This window comes from Micropterus salmoides, unplaced genomic scaffold (assembly GCF_014851395.1).
Source record: "Micropterus salmoides isolate LMB-PRFRI ecotype aquatic unplaced genomic scaffold, ASM1485139v1 Ms_hic_scaffold_10, whole genome shotgun sequence".
Taxonomy (NCBI): domain Eukaryota; kingdom Metazoa; phylum Chordata; class Actinopteri; order Centrarchiformes; family Centrarchidae; genus Micropterus; species Micropterus salmoides.
This window is the reverse complement of record NW_024040041.1, coordinates 5,747,032-5,763,373: the sequence shown is the minus strand read 5'-3', so window position 1 is coordinate 5,763,373 and position 16,342 is coordinate 5,747,032. Positions and strand designations below refer to the sequence as shown.

At 41.9% G+C, this 16,342-nt stretch overlaps 2 protein-coding genes across 8 annotated transcripts in view; one reads left to right on the top strand and one right to left on the bottom strand.

Annotated features, from left to right (window-relative positions):
* The first annotated feature begins 2,672 nt into the window (after positions 1–2,672).
* pex12 (peroxisomal biogenesis factor 12) lies at positions 2,673–9,598 on the top strand. 4 transcript variants are annotated; one of them, XM_038709868.1, is made up of 4 exons: positions 2,673–2,901; positions 3,484–3,608; positions 4,078–4,613; positions 7,154–9,598. In XM_038709868.1, the coding sequence occupies exons 2-4, from the start codon at positions 3,486–3,488 to the stop codon at positions 7,575–7,577; spliced, it is 1,083 nt and encodes a 360-aa protein (XP_038565796.1). In that variant the 5' UTR covers positions 2,673–2,901; positions 3,484–3,485; the 3' UTR covers positions 7,578–9,598. The 4 variants fall into 4 exon arrangements, with proteins under 4 accessions (XP_038565796.1, XP_038565793.1, XP_038565795.1 ...); XM_038709865.1 differs by having other exon boundaries at positions 3,481–3,608; XM_038709867.1 differs by having other exon boundaries at positions 2,673–2,934.
* Positions 9,599–9,771: 173 nt separating this feature from the next.
* Positions 9,772–16,342, bottom strand: part of hdac5 (histone deacetylase 5) — a 61,990-nt gene continuing 55,419 nt past the window's right edge. For all 4 annotated transcript variants that reach the window (XM_038709846.1, XM_038709836.1, XM_038709845.1 and 1 more), the window contains one exon: positions 9,772–15,228. In XM_038709846.1, coding sequence (XP_038565774.1) covers positions 15,189–15,228 — 40 coding nt within the window. In that variant the 3' untranslated portion in view covers positions 9,772–15,188. The remainder of the gene's footprint in view (positions 15,229–16,342) is intronic.

The window sequence follows — 16,342 nt, the reverse complement described above, 5'->3', positions numbered from 1 at the left end:
GGAAATAAGAAAGCAAACACAGAGTTTTTAGTTTGGATTGAAAAATTGAAGTTGAGCTTGTTTGGTGGATCTAATAAATGCTTAAAGGTGCATTAATTTATTTTTTTGTCCACTTGGGGGCAGTGGAACAAGTTAAAAAACTCAACTTTCACTACCAGCAGACACAGAGCGACCATCAGACTAAAGAGAGGCCAACATTCACTCAGCTTTTAGCTCTGTTTTGGTCTCCACCAACTCCAATATGTTCACCAGATAGTGGCTAAGTTTGTCTGTCTGCAATTTGGTAGTGTACAGTGGGTCGTGGTAGAAAGCAGCCTTCAGTGGCTGGAAACAAGTGTGATGAAGGTGGTGTTTTAGGGGCTGAAAAACCCAAACAATGAGCTAAAAGAGGCTAAAAAGCTCCATACAGCTGAGGGGAAATGAAGAGTTGGTAACATTTTCTGTGTGTTTATCACTACAAGCCCCTTTGTACTTTTTTTAAATTGCAAGTGTTTTACGAAGAAGGAAATACATTCAACAGATTTGTTAGACGTCAACAATACACACAATGCGTTTTGGTGAGTAACACAGAATATAAACAATTCTACAGGGAAGCTTTACTATGAACATATTGACTAGTGCAACAAAGTTCCAATGAGATTACAATTTTCTTCTGAACGACTCGAGAGGGGCAGACATGCTTTCTACAATCAAATACCAGCAAGAAAAAAAACTGTCACCAAGTTTTCATCATTCCATAACTACCGTACTTTAAATCTTTCTTTCTCAACAATTTCTAATTGTTACACTTGTTTTTAACACCGGTTTTTCATCCGGTTCATCCTCCCTTTCCCATGCAAATGTAATTACGTAAGCCTCGTCATTTAGGGCAAAGTAACAGAAAGGATTAAATTCAGTGAGCCTGTCAACGTAATGTAAAAGTAAGACTGGTATTCAGCATGTATTTCCTATTCACTGGAAAGCAGATACAGAATTACCTATTTGTTTTTTCCCATAACTTGTTCAACATCAATCCTAATAAAAAGGTTTTACGACGTACAGTATTGTCTAAAAACAGCATACAGTGATCTTGCTGGTTGATAGCATTTCTCACACTCATAAAAGTGGAGGATGTTTCTTTTTACACTTTCAAGACAAAAACTGCCTCTAATTAAAATCACACGAGGTAAATCAACTTCCAAATTTCATCTGTGCTGTATAAGCCTCCCTCTGCCCCATTCCCGACTCACCTCCTCTGCGGATGAAGAACCCAGACATCTCCATACTGGATCATCACCTCCTGTATGTCCTCTGACTTCACTGGACGACAGCTAGACAAAGACAGGCAGGGAGATGATGAACAGAGAGAGAAACAAAGTGATGATGCTGATGGGAGTAAGTCAGCTGTGTCAGTAATCCTCTAATCCTCTCCAGTCACCAAATGTTTCCTCTCATCCTCTAAACTCTGGCAGCACGTCTCATATTTCTGCCTCTGTCCCCCCCCACCCTCTCATTTTTCTATTAATACCTGCAGGGAGCCTTGGTGTCTCTCCATCCATCTGTTCCCCTGACTTTAATATTATATAAAGGCTGTTAACATCTTAGGAAGTGTTTGCGTGTATGTGTGCGTTTTCCAGAGGATGAGATAGACAGAAACAGACAGAAAGACAGATGGACGATAAACCAACAGAGAAACAAACAAAACCAAAGCTGGTTTGTTTCAAATTAATTTGATATTTATGAACTCCATTGACTTTGTCATTTACAATATTACAAATGATTTTAATTTGATATTGAATTACCCATGCCTATGCCTTATATATAATATTGGATAAAATATTGTAAATTCTAAAAACCAAGGCAGGATTACCTAGTGGGTCAATGTCAATTAATTTAGTTTTTTTGATTGATTGCAGGTATGCTGGGAAATTTGCACTTCTAAAATTAGACATCAACTAGCAGACCAAGTAAAGGCATTGTCCTGCATTAACCACATATACTGCGCGCGCGTGTGTGTGTGTGTGTGTGTGTGTGTGTGTTTATTGATTGCTGTTGGGATGTAAAGACAACAAATATAGCAAAAAATGCTTCTGAAATAAATTTACCACCCCAGCTTTAACAACTTTGATAATAAATGAACTAATTTATCAGATAAAATGTCAAAAGATTCAAAGGCTCCAGTGTCTTAAACAATAACATTTCCTAAATATTGTCAGTCAGACAAAAGAAGCTATGTCACTTTGGACTCTGAGAGTCATTTTCACTATTTTCTGACTTTTGTTTTTTTTTAAAACAATCAATCGATCAACAATGAAATCATTGTAAGTTGTAGCTTTGTCCATCATATCAGTGTGTCATTTTTTACTTAGCCTGCAGATGCATCTTAATTTTAAAAAGTTAATTTTCCCCCATAATTTTATATATTCTAGATTCATTACACAGAGTAAAATATTGTAGGCCTTTTGTCTTGATGATTGATCTATGGCTTACAGCTCATGGAAATCAAACATCCACATCTCAAAATATTAGAATATTAGAATAAAGAATGTCAAATAAAGAAATGTCGACCTTCTGAAAAGGTTCATTAGTGCACTTACTCAGCTGCACCTGTCTAGGTCCCATCCTGCAGCGTTTACCCTGCTGCGATGGAGCGGCCAGAATGACGTACATCTGCGTCATGACGTTGTTGAAATAAAGGAAAACGTCTGAGCGCGGAAGTGGTGGTTGTTGTGGACATCCGTGGAGAGTGATCAGTAACGAAAGATAAATGGCGAGTGATCTGTCCCTCTGTTTTTGTTGTAGTGTTCAGCGCACCATGAGGTGTGTCAGATGAGCTCGTGAGGCCAGCAGAGACGCCGGGAAACCAGAGCGACGCGGTCCTGCTAACTTCCAGCTAGCACAGCTAGCAGCGAGCACCGGAAGGTAACGCTGCACAGTGACAAGCAGGAACTTCAGGTGTTGTACAAGTCACCTCTTTTGTTTATGGCTGACTTGGAGTTTCTTAAATTAATTACTTATAAAGACAGTGTTTTGAGAAGCACATTAATATAATTGCATTTAATTAAATGTAAAAATGATGAACATTATGGCAGAGATTTATTAAAGGAAAGTATTCCTGCCATCATAACTAGCAGGTAGAGATTACATCTCTATGTACAAGTACACTAAGCTACTTAGTAATGCCATTACTATATATTGAAGTTTTCTTTTGTGTGTGTGGTAAACACAGGAGGAGATATGTCATTTCTAGTCTCCTGGAATGGGAAATGGAGAAGTAACTTGGGAAAATGGGTTAATCATCCTTTTTATATGGATTTTTTCCTTTAAGGATAGTCTTGAAAAGTCTTGCAGGATATGGCATTACATTCAGAAAAGCAGGAAGATTTGTTAAACAACCCTGGGTGTTTTTCAAAGATTCGTCTTTCAGGAAAATAAGCCACGTTTAGCTCTGGGACTTGAATAATGTTGTGAAGTTAAAAGTCTGGTGTTGTGGTTCTGCAGCAGCCATGGCAGAGGCCGGAGCCCATCTGACCGCCACCGCTGCGAACGAGCAGCCGTCAATCTTTGAGGTCCTGGCCCAAGAGTCTCTGATGGAGGCGGTCAGGCCGGCGCTGAGACACGCCATCAAGGTGAGCGTCACTCGTTGGCCAGGAGTTGCAGTGCCTTCAGTGGGTCTGGTTTTTACTTTTTCCTTGTGTAAAGCACTTTGCATTTGAAGTTGTGGCAGCGGCACAGTTCTGGTCCTTGCAGGTGGAGTTTCAACATGAAACGCTGATTTCACGGATAATCAGCTAAGTCTGTTGCCTCTCTCTTAAAAACAAAAAGTGCGTCTGATGTGTGCGTGCAGGCCGGCAGCTGTCAGCATCCAAACCTTAAACTTTAAGTCCCGTGTCTATTGACATCATTACTGATGAGAACAGGCTGGTGTATGATCCATACTTCAGCTTCAAAGGGATGTCATTTGTCATTTGTTGATGCAGCTTGGGGATAAATGAGGAGCGTTTGTTGATGTTTGATATTTTGATTAATCACGCAGCCCTATGCTTTACAAATAAACGTCACCCTTGGCTCTAACCCCAGCGCTGGTGGCCTTCTCAGGTTCTCGCGGAGTCCAACCCGTCTCGTTTTGGCTTCCTGTGGCGACGCTTTGATGAGCTCTATCTGCTGCTGGACCTCCTCCTCCAGAACCACTTCCTGTCTCACTGCAGCGCCTCCTTCTCTGAGAACTTCTACGGCCTGAAGAGAGTTTCGGGAGGTGAAGGGCTTCCCGCTCGTCTGGGGCTGCACAGGAAGTCACACTGGCGCTCTCTACTTCTTCTGTGCCTGGTGCCGTACCTGCGGGCCAAGCTGGAGGCGACTCTGGCGCGGCAGAGGGACGAGGAGGACTTCTCCATCCGGCTGGCGCAGACCAGGAGCCAGAGGCTGTACCGGGCGGCCGTGGCAGCGTACCCGTACGTCAGCTCAGCCTGGCAGGCCTGGGTCTTCAGCCAGCAGCTGCTCTTTGTCTTTGGAGTCGCCAGGACCCATAATCCCCTGCTGTGGCTGGCCAGGGTCAGACTGGCACGACTTAACGCTCAGGATATCAGAGACATGGAGCTGAAGACCAACAGAACTGGCAGCCCAGCTGAGGGGAGGTAACTCTGTGTGTCTGTGTTGTTGGTGTTAGATGAATAGTTCATCCAATCAGTGGGGACAGTTCTGGCCGCTCTGTGTCCCCCTCTGAATGCAGACCAATCTTTTTTTTTACCGGAGTCAGGTCTTCCAATCAGATAATTTATTTACTTTGACTTTTTTAGGTTTAAAGCTGGTGATGGTTGGTGCTCACAAACTGGTCGGGGTCCGCCATCCTACTGACAGAGGGCCAGATTTTTTCTCCTGATTTGAGGCTCTTAAAGAGTTTTTTTCTTTTTAGGTTTAACAAAACAAACAGCACTGTGCCGAACTACCTGCAAAGAAATGGCTGCAAGGAAGGAAGGAATTGATTAATTAATTCAAATAGGCCGTCACAAAACAAAATCAATAGGCCTCGTACAAACAGTGACAAAAGTGGCATGTATGAGCATTTTTAGACAATGTGTGCTTAAAATTTTCTCTTGTGTACAGTGGTGTTCATCAATTAATGAGACCGTGGCGGCCCGCCACAGTCTAAATTGTTCCGCCATAGTTTCAAAATGAGCCGAAAATATATTAACATCAAAGAGTTCTGCTCACACACTTTGGCATCCGACTTGAGAAAGCTACTTTTTCTTTTGAGGTGTGTTGAGTGTTTCCACTGTCTCTCGTTTGTGAGAACACGATCCAGCTAGCCGCTAAATTTGGAGTGCACACGTTTTAGAGCCTTTATGGTAAATGCAGTTAAAAGGAACAGAGCGAGCTGACAGGCAGGGTAAGCGACTTTATACCATCCATCCATCGTCATCCTGCGTACAGGGTCGCGGGGGGCTGGAGCCAATCACAGCTGACATCGGGCGAAAGGCGGGGTGCACCCTGGACGGGTCGCCAGTCCATCGCAGGGCCACACATGGACAGACAACCACTCACACCTAAAGACCAATTAATCTAGTCTGCATGTCTTTGGATGGTGGGAGGAAGCCGGAGCACCCGGAGAGAACCCACGCAGACACGGGGAGAACATGCAAACTCCACACAGAAAAGCCGGGGCAACCGGGGTTTGAACCCACGACCTTCTTGCTGTGAGACCACTGCCGCCGGCGACTTTATTCATTCAGTCATTTTCTCACCTTGTAACAAGGGTTAGAGTGTGAGTCTTAGCTGAAGAGAGGCTATCAACTCTTAATTGTACGCAATACGGGCACAACATACAATATAACTTATCAAATTGCGTCGGACTTGGTGAATGTAGCGCGACGAGGATGCACATGTGACAAAGTGTGGTTTTCAAAATAAGGTGTTAACACAATACATACAGTGTGGAAATAAGATTAATTGGATTATATTTACAGGAAGTATAAAACGTGTCCATTAAAAGTAAATTTTAGGGAAATTACTTAGGGTTGCTGGAAAAACATTAAATAAATCAGTTGACTTTTTTTGCTGTTTAATCAGCATTCATATCTATGCAGTGTGAATATGATCAAACTGTTTACTAGGGCACAAAATTGTTATCAAGAGTGCAAAGTTCTTCATAGATTTAGCCTTATTTTGCTTTTAAAGTGCACCAAATTAACTCACTTAACTTTAAAATGTACAAATTCTTCTTTTGGGGGAGCATGCCCCCGGACCTCTCTAGAGAATTGATGTCCTCCCACCATGGTCTCACAAAATCCTGTGGGAAACACTGCGTACAAACAATGTTAATGAATGGTCCGTGATAACAAACTTATATTTTTTTCCCAGTGTAGTCCGCTTATTTATCATTTAGCCTACAAAACGTGAATTTCCTTAATGAATGATAAAGTGTTGGAATCCTTCTGTATGTTACATTCGGCTGTAACCTGACAGGATAAAATGCCGGTGACAATAACAGAAGATGAAAATATTATAATTTAAAAACTCACTGTTGTTTTAGTCTAGTTTTAGAATCTTGAGGTCCTTTCAGCTGCACCACAGTCATCCTCACTCACATTCACGTCATCTCCAACATCACAGGAATGTTCTAATCAGTGTAAACACAGCATGACAAATGGCTGTTCATTGATCGCTTACAGCTTCATACAGATGACTTTGATTTAAACAGTGTTTACTGCAGTAAATGTTACAGAGCAAGTGTTGCTAACCTCACAGCCGCCTTAATGTCCACAGAGTCACAGTGTTATAAAGGACAGTGTCGCCTATAGATTTCATTCTGAGGATGAATCCACGATGTCCAGAGATCGCTGTCTCATCAAACTTCATGTCAGACTGTTCTCTCTGTTTCTGTCACAGTGCAGTTCAGCTCTGATGACACATTTCTGATTTGAAGTTTGGCAGTGAAAAATTCAAATTTATTTATTTATTTTTTTTTAATTTTTACCCTTTGGTAACAAAACCTGTCACAAACGGGGCCGAACAGGCAGCCTTATCTTAACGTGTGATCAATCCCACTTGAAACTCTGGTAAAAGAGCAAAGTGACAGGAATTTGGTTTAAGAATATGGGAATGTTCTTGCATGAACCCAATGTCAGACAAAGATCTTAAATCCTCCACCCACAATGCATTGTTCTTCTGCTTGCAGCCTGGCGCGGAGAGCGTGGTGGTTGATGTCACAAGCAGCGAGGGGCGTGGCCGTGTCCCTTTCCACCTCCCTCTCCATGGGCGTCTTTTTCCTGCAGTTCCTGGAGTGGTGGTACTCCTCAGACAACCAGAGCACCGTGAAAACCCTCACCTCCCTGCCCGCTCCCCCTCCCCCCCTCCACCTGCAGCAGGATCCTCCACCCTTCGCAGCCAATCGTGGCGAAGAAACTCCGCAGGCCTCCGCCAGCAGGACCTGCCCGCTGTGCCGGAGGCTCCGCGCGAACGCCACGGTGCTCTCCACCTCCGGCTTCGTTTTCTGTTACCGCTGCATCTACACGTACGTGAAAGCCAACCGCCGCTGCCCGGTCACGGGCTACCCCACCGAACTGCAACACCTCATCAAGATCTACTCGCCGGAGAGCTAGACCACATGAGATGGCAACGTATTCAAGTTCAGTTCCAGAGGGTGTGGACAAAACAGGGGCCTTGTTTTTCAAAAGTAAAGCGGTCAGTAGTAGACGATGGGTCGGCTGCTTTCCCTCTGCAGCCGAGCGCTGAGTGCTCAGGAGCTGCAGCTCTCTGTGTTGAAGTACTTTGTATTGTTTTTGGGATAAGAACACGGTTTTCCTTTTTGTATGTAGTTTTTCCCCAATGTACTCAAGTGTTCAATTCATTGTTCAGTGACACCAGCTGATTTGGAAGTGACGCTGGGATTCTCTTTCAGCTCGCATCTCATTAATGTTTATAAATTTGTTGTTAAATTGTTTCATTTGTTTGCTCAGCAGTATTCATTTTGTAACAGTTCAAATTTTCAGCATCCCAAAATCTACACTATGTACGGTAGCCCTAACAGGCCAAAAGCTTAGCAGCAACGCTAGCCAGTGGCAGATTGATGAATGGGTGGCTTGAGTTTGTTCCCTCTGTATACAGAGCCTAAGTCCCTCTCTTCCATCCTATGGGACTTTATTTCGGAAGAAATATTTACGGTAGTCAACAAATTGACTATCTAGCTTTGTTTTCCACGCACAAATATATCTCACCTGATGTGATTAATCCAACGACGGTCCTTTCATCACATCATCTACACATGGAAGTTCTTAGACGTTCTTGTCCGTAACATTAGCTTCAGGATTGTTAACTTCAGTTATTGAGAGAAATAGTTGTGACGTCACATACGTGACTTTTAGGTTTGTGGTCTTTCTAGTTATGTTTTTTCACAGTCTCTGTATTAACACTTTTATGTCAAACTGTGACTTTCTTGACTTACAAAATTATATTTTAAGTTGATAAACATCATATGTGTACTTCGGGAAACAATTCAAATTTTGTTGTCTCTTGCTGTTGACTAGTGTAAAATATGTTTTTCCCGAAATAAGGTCCCAACGTTACTGATGCTAACGTCAAAGAACTTCCATGAGAGGATGATGTGATGAAGGGACAGAGTCGTTGGATTAAACCCATCAGGTGAGATATATTTCTGCGTGGAACATAGCTAAGTAATCTAGCTAGTAGCAACCACGCAATGAACACTAGCTAGCATTACCGCGCTAACACATCGGTGACATATATTGTGCAAGACGAGAGATGTAGTTCAGTGAATGGTTTTCAATCGACATGTAACTTTTACTGTTTTACAACAAACTGCAACTTTTTGACAGACAAAATTGATGGACAATATGATCTTTTAATTTGACCAACATCGTGTGTAATTCAGGGCACAGTTCATACGGGATAAAATAAGTTGTCTATCACCATTAACTACCGTACATATTTTTCCAAAATAAGGTCCTATGGGCCGGAAATGGAAGCGAGTGACTTATGGCCCTCAATCGGAACGATGGTCTAGGATGAGATGTCAACAATGTGTTTCTCAAAAAACGACTTACTTTTTAAGCCTTAATTACAGCGCCACCATCTGGCCAAGTGGGCTCATATCTATATGGAATTTAAATAAGCACATACACACCATTTCAGGTTATTCATGTTTCTAGATCATTCCAGCTCACGTGAATTTGAGCCGCGGCATAAGACAAATGATAATAAACCGGCACTAACACAGTGGGTTCTACAATAGGGTTTGAATCCTAATTAAATACATTGATTAGATTTCGAAGGACAGGAGGGTGCTTTAAAGGGACTTGGACTCGTGACCTCAGTCCTGCCTTAAAGTGCACATAAACGTGACCATTTTCATTTTAAACCTCACTTTGAAAGTTAAGCTTCTCAAAAATATCTAGTCTGCAGCCGACCTGGACCCTGTCCAAATAACCTGTTCCTATTTAGTTTTTTTGGCTTTGCAAACACTTTGTAAGAGAACTTCATAATGGATAAAGAAGATAACGACATTCAGAAGGCATAGTGTTTCTTACTGTGGTGGGATGTGACTGAAGTGCACAACTTTGAAGACTTTGGAAGCTTTAAAGGAATAAAAGGACATTTTGAGAAATGTAGTCACTCTCTCACGTGTGTACTGTAAATATGAAGATACGGCCAGCACCCGGTTAGCTTAGCATAGAGACTTGAAACAGGGGAAATGGCTCGCCTGGCTCTGTCCAAAGGCGCTTTAAAGGGTGCTGGTGGGCAGATGTTATGCTTGTACGAATACCGGGAAATGCAACAGGCAGTCAGTGAATTGCTTTATTGAGTTTCCAGACAATTTTAACAACAGGCCCACTTAAAAAACAAACAAAGAAACAGATCATCAGGATCAACGTCACAACATTACATTGAGAGTAATAAAAAAGGGCTTTAATTAAAATGTCCACAAACCCCTGAAATTAAACTGTGTGAAGAATCACGAGTCGCCTTCCCTTTTTAAACTCCTGCAACACAATTCATCAACAGGAAATCAGGACAAGAAGAAAAAAACGGGCTGAAACTTTGAAACAGGGACAAATATCATCAATAATAGTCACAGTAATAGATTGCTCGAATAGCGTGTATTGCACATGTGTACACATATATGCACTTTATATACATGTGAGTCGGCAAGAACTAGACACATGTTGTATTGTCGCAACAAGAAAGAATTGGATAAAACGACAGCACGGACAGAGAATAGTCAGGAATGTGCTTGTGATCAGTTCCAACAAAACAGCTTTTTTTACAATTCTTCAGTCACCGGCCGGACGAGAGAAAGGTAAGGGAGAGGCCGCCTCCCCTCAAAAACAGGAGGAGGTAATAGAGAGAGAGGGGTGACACACTGATGCTGAACCTCCTCCTGCCCAAATGTCCAAACCCCCCCCACACCGCATCATAGCAGGACACTACATTTACACCACAGTATCAAACATATCAAGAAATATACAGTATTAACTCATGTAGCAAAATAGTCTGTGTGTGTATATGTGAAAGTGTGCGTTTCACCTTAGTGTGTGTGTGGCTGGGTGGTAGCAACAGTAAAGCTGTGTGGCCTCCAGACTGGGGAGGTTTCGTCACCCTGATGACACCATCAGACTCTGTCAGCACTGTTCATGTTGTATTGTTAAAGTTTTAAATGTACAGGAGGGAAACTCCGGTGGTGCAGATGGTTCTCTGGGTGTTTATTTTTACTAAGACTCAGGACCAGACGGCCATGGTGACCTCCGCAATCTGTGCTCATGTGTACCAAGCAGCAACCAGCCCGACTTAAAGGATTATTCAGTTTGTTACGATGTTACAATTTACGTTTTATTTTTGTAACTGTGGCTGTCACTTCTGTTGATCACGATAGCAAAAGCACTACATCAGTGCAACAAAAGGCCGACATGTAAAGGGAACACACGCCCCGGTGTCCAAAGTATTTTTAGCTGTTCCTAACCCACGCCTGCTGTCAACAGTCAAATTTCCATGTAGATGTAGAAGAAAATACTAATTACCATCCACTACTGTTATACGAATTTTAGGAGTTGGTTTGCACTGATTCTCCAGTCGGGTCCTATTAAACCACAGAAGAGGAGATGATATAATAAAAAGGGAAGAAAGGCCCAAACTAAGAAACGTCAAGTTGCCCTTCAAGTTGAAAACCATATATTTGAAGTTGCAGTTCCTCTAATTGCCACTAGATGCTGCCCCAGTGAAAGGGGAAATACTAAATTCTTCAACAGACAATCTGATTTCATTACTTGTTGGTTCTAAATTTCCATAACAGTTGAGAAAATATTAAGGCATTTTTATTAGGTATTATTTTCCTAACTGACAGGCTTCTCAGTTGTCGATTGCTCGTTTGTTTTTTTCCTTTGTGCCCGCATGAACTCCAGTCGAGCTCAGACGTCAACGCCGTCCATCGCTACCATGTTCTGTGGCAACAAGGTCCTCTTGAGTTACCGCTCCGTCCACTCCTCCGCTTTATCCACCCCCCCAACAAGAGGTGCTGCTATTACTGACTACAGGTATAATGGTCAAAATGGCCTTAGTGTTTACATTAGTACAAAAAGACTACACTCAACCTCCTGGAAACACAGCTCAATAAATCAATCAATCTGTTGATCAGTCGATACTCTGCCCGTTCCACCTGACAGATAATAAGCACAAAAAGCACTCAACCACATGTGTAAAAGCTAAAGGGAGCTGTACGAATGATGTAAGCTGCCGCAACGCTAAAGCTGGACACTAGTTCTTTCTCTCTCTGTCCCAGTCAGTGTTATATTGCTTTGAACAGATGGGACCCAGAGGTAGCAGCGTCAGCTACAACACTCGCTGCACCACAGAGGGTCCTGGGAAATGGACTTGAGTGAGGTTAAAGACCGTGTTTCCGGCAGAGTCCGCTTACTGAGGGACTCGATAGTCTGAGGTGAGTTTCTAGAGGTGTGGGTACTAGAGTGGTCCAGTTCTGAAACTTTGCGTCCACTGGGCGTCTTCAGTGAGCAGAGAAGCGGCGGTAGCTTCCAGCTCCAGACCCTAATGTGATTTGTGATACTGGAAAACACATTACATCTCTGAAAAGGTTGCGCTGGGCTTTAAGGTAGCCAAACAAGAAATGCACTAAAACAGGCTGTAGGTTGGAGGTGACTTGAAGCGGGAAAAACTGCGATAAACTGGCGCTCAGAAAGTCTAGTGAACGCACAACCTTACTGTAGTTAGCAAGTTTGAGCCACGCTAGCCATTTTGACACTTTTATGAGTTGTGATAAAGCAAGTTTTTTTAACGTCTTCAAAGTTGCAATTAAATTTGTCAGAACAGTCTTCTTTCGAACAGTAAAAGCTAAAAGTTTTAATTTAAGGATACTTTTTAATAGATTTGCCAAATCAAGTGTAGTTTTTTATTGTTGTTTTTATTTTGATTAAGTAACGTTAGCGCATAAGTTAGCCAAATAAGCTAAATGGCACCAGAGCAATAAGACCTCAAGTTCATTTTTTCAAAGGCTAGCCAATTGTTAGCTTGTGATCATTTTGACCTGGTGTGAGTAGTGCTGACTCATATGCAGATTATTTCATATAAAAACACAACTACGCAGTCCTGAGCTGCCATTTCAGTGGCAGAGTGGTTCATCAGCCCTGATTCAGGAACAGCATGCTATGTATGGCGGTCGCTGAGTGGGTCATAGCATTTGTTACAGCAAGAACATTGAAAATATTACCACATGGTAGGCCTCTTCAATGATGGGTGCAAACTAAGGAACCCACAAAGACTCTGACCAAGAAAGGTCTTCTCTAGTAAACTTAAATTCAAATACATACACATTGCACGCAAAAAAAACAATGGTTTCACCGCACAAAACTAGCTTGTATGTGTCTCCTCGCAGTTGACACATCAGTTAAGCTGAATTCTGTGGCCCCTTCTCAACTGTGACGAAATAGCTCTGAGGTAGACTGAGGTAATTTGTTTGCCCCCCCCCGCAGTAGCAGCTTGCATGCTCTTTTCCACGGAGAATATAATGTCATCTTGGTAGCTCGTACCTAAATATTTTTGGTAGTGGGTTGAATTGAAAATAGCCAAGTCATCATCATCTACGCTAATGAGAAAGAACTTTTGTTTTGTACCATTCCCCCACATCTCTTAGACCTCCATCAACTCTGACTGGTGGTACCCTGAACACGCTGCCACTTGCTGCGTCATCTTTGATTTTATATGGGTTTGTATTCAGTTTAATGGAAGCGACCTTTCTTGGTCATCTTATGAGTCGCTAAGAAGACTACCAACCTTGTGGGGAGTTCGAATTTTCAACGTTGTTGCTGTAAGACATTTTTGGAACCGCTCAGTTCTGAGAATATCATAAGCCATGGAGGGGCTAGCTTACTCCCTGTTGGACTACAAATATACATCATCACTGGACCAACCTATTTATCAAGTCATGACCTTTGACCCAAGTCTCTCCTTTTCTGTAGTTGCTGTTGTTTGCCTGTGGAGGCCAGCGGTGCCTGCCTGGTCCTGCCAGAGGAACAGGAGCTCGCTGTTCACCTCCAACAACAACAACCACTACGACAACAATATCCAGCCATCCTCAACATCTGTAAACAATCAAACAATGGTCTGATGACATCAGACCGTGTGCTTACTTCTGTCAAATTGCCAAACCTTTAAAACATCAAATCTCCAAATAGAATATATTCATAAATCCAATCTGATTGGATAAAACACTGTTTACATATATATATATATTTATATAGTATATTATGTTTTCTTTTTTATACAAAAAAAGAAAGTATTTTGTGTTTTTATACATATATGTATGTACAGATATAGAAAAGTGACCACACTAAGTCTGCTGTGACGGAACCGTGGGCAACAGGGTAGGAGACAGTATTTACACCAAACAGGAAATATTACAATAGAAAAAAAAAGAGGGACGTGGTGGTCGTTGTGGTGTTTCAAAAACGTGCCACAAAATCCCACAATCCCCTTTAGAGAAGAAGGAACGGGGCTCAGGTCACATGACTCTCGACCAAAATGAGTGAAAGAGAAGAGAGACCAGTGACAGAGGGGTGGTGGTCTGTAGTGAAGCAGTTCCATAAATGACATATTTCAAACAGTGAATACTGCTAAAACAGGGCTGATCCTGAGACACTCTCACCAGATCCCACAAAAGTCTGATTGAATATTATTTTTAACGTTATGTTAATATTCAATGGAGATTTTTACTGGGGATTTCTAGTGTGAAATGATGGCTTTAGAGGCTTTTCTTCCCTCAAAGAAAATCAGTCTGTTGTTAATACCTGGCATGAAGATTTGAAAGAAAATACAATTCTTAGCAGTTTGAATACATTTCTGAATATATATTTATATCAACTCTTGTGATTCTCTCTCTCACTCTCTCTCTCAAGGTTGCTAAATAGTGAGATAGGAACAAATTAAGGCATCCAGATGAAGAAACAAAGACTGAAAAATGAACTGACTGACTGAAACAACAAGAGTGTTGTGTTGTTGTGTGTGTGCATCAGTGTGTTCCTTCAGTCCTGATTGGCTGGTCGGTTTGCTGAGGTGCTGCGGTGGTGGTGTTTTTGTGGTTTGTGATTGGACGGCTTGTTTTAAAAAAAAAAGGCACCTAGTTCCTCCTCCTCCTCTGCTTATTTTAAAAGCCGGGTTATTCCTCCTCCGCCAGCCAAACCCATGTTCGGTAAGCCTGTCTCTCTGACGGACAGACAGACAGACAAGTAGACAAGTCGTCCGCTTGGTGTCTGACATTTTGACGAGATTCAGATTTCCCACAGTCATCGTCCCGCTGTGGAAGCAGAGGAGTAGGGACAAAATAGAAAGACGAGAAGAGTAGGGAAATTTTCAGTGGTGCTGTGTACAGGTGGTAAAGTATAAAGGTTAAAAGACGCGTCTCCTCGCTGACCCTCTCCTCCTCTGGTTCCCATGGAGATGCTAACAAGTCGTCTGCTCCTCCTTGGGCTGATGAACCAACAGAAAAGAGATGTCTCCATGTTTCTCACAGGGCCCGCCTACTCCTGCCTCCATAATGTTCTCCTCAGCCAATCGGAGTCTTCCACAATGGCACAATTCCACTCTGGGTGTGTGTACCGACACACACCCTGCGGAGGAAGAGGAAAAGGAAGAGGAAGTGCCAGAAGGAGGTGAGTGTAGAGTTTTTTGTGTGGTTCTTGTTTAAGTTCCTCCTACAATACAGGCTCTTCTTCCATTGGTTCCTCCGTGGACCTGCAGGCAGTAAAATCAAACGTCACATTTAAGAGCACTTGTCAAAATATGTACGTTACAAAGACGCCTTGATTTTAATATTACACCCTATGAAACAACCCTGTGCCAAAATACTTTCTGCTAAACTAAATTCTTCATCTGGGGCACTGGCATGGAGGACTTCGTATTCATCCAAGAGAACGCAGTGTGTTAAAGCAAGACTAACTTTTAAGAGAAGGAAACCACATTGTTTCCTTTACAAATTAAAATAAAAAAATTCATAAGCAAGAAAATGCTCCCTTGCTCAATTCGATACGCTCAGGGGGTTTTGCTGCTACAGTCTGGGTTAGTCTGGTATTACTAGTTGCTTATGGTGGTTAACGTTATTATCCATTAGGTAAATATTGGTGAATAATGCTCTGCTCCACTGTCTCCAAAGCTTAGCATTTCGGCTACAATGTTAGCATTTAGCATCTTATTACTTCATAATTGTCAGTTGTACTACTTAACTTTACTTGCCAGTGATTGGGGCACCTCAAGGATCAGTGTACTGATCTCCCACAACAATGACCCATTTTAGAATTGCAAATGCATCTATATTATTAATGTTGACATTCTCATCAAGGCTAAAATTCAAATATCTTGGCGTAACATTATAGATCCAAATCTTAATTTTAAGAAACTTTTTTTAATGGTAAAAACAACTAAATGCAACTTGGCAAATTGTGACAATTTTAATAATTGTCTTGTCATGAACGCAGATATTTCTGAACAAAAACACATCATGATACATATTTCAATATTAGATTATGACTTTTGTAACAATATATAATTACTTGGATGTGTGATAATGACTAATGATGAAAGCCAGTGGATTGATGAGGATTTTAATTAGGCTGTGCAATTTTTTATCGTAATCATATCAGTATCATTGGTAAGGTTTGTCATATTATTAGATGTATATAGGACTACATACATTAGCAACAAGCATGGCTGAAAGCAATGGTGCTGGCTACACTGTGGAGGAAAAGGGAATTGACTTTGGTGGAGTGAAGTGGTTTGGTTATAAAAGACAAGATTTACAAGAAACAATGGTAATATGTAGCTATAAGCAGTAAAGATGATGACAGTATCG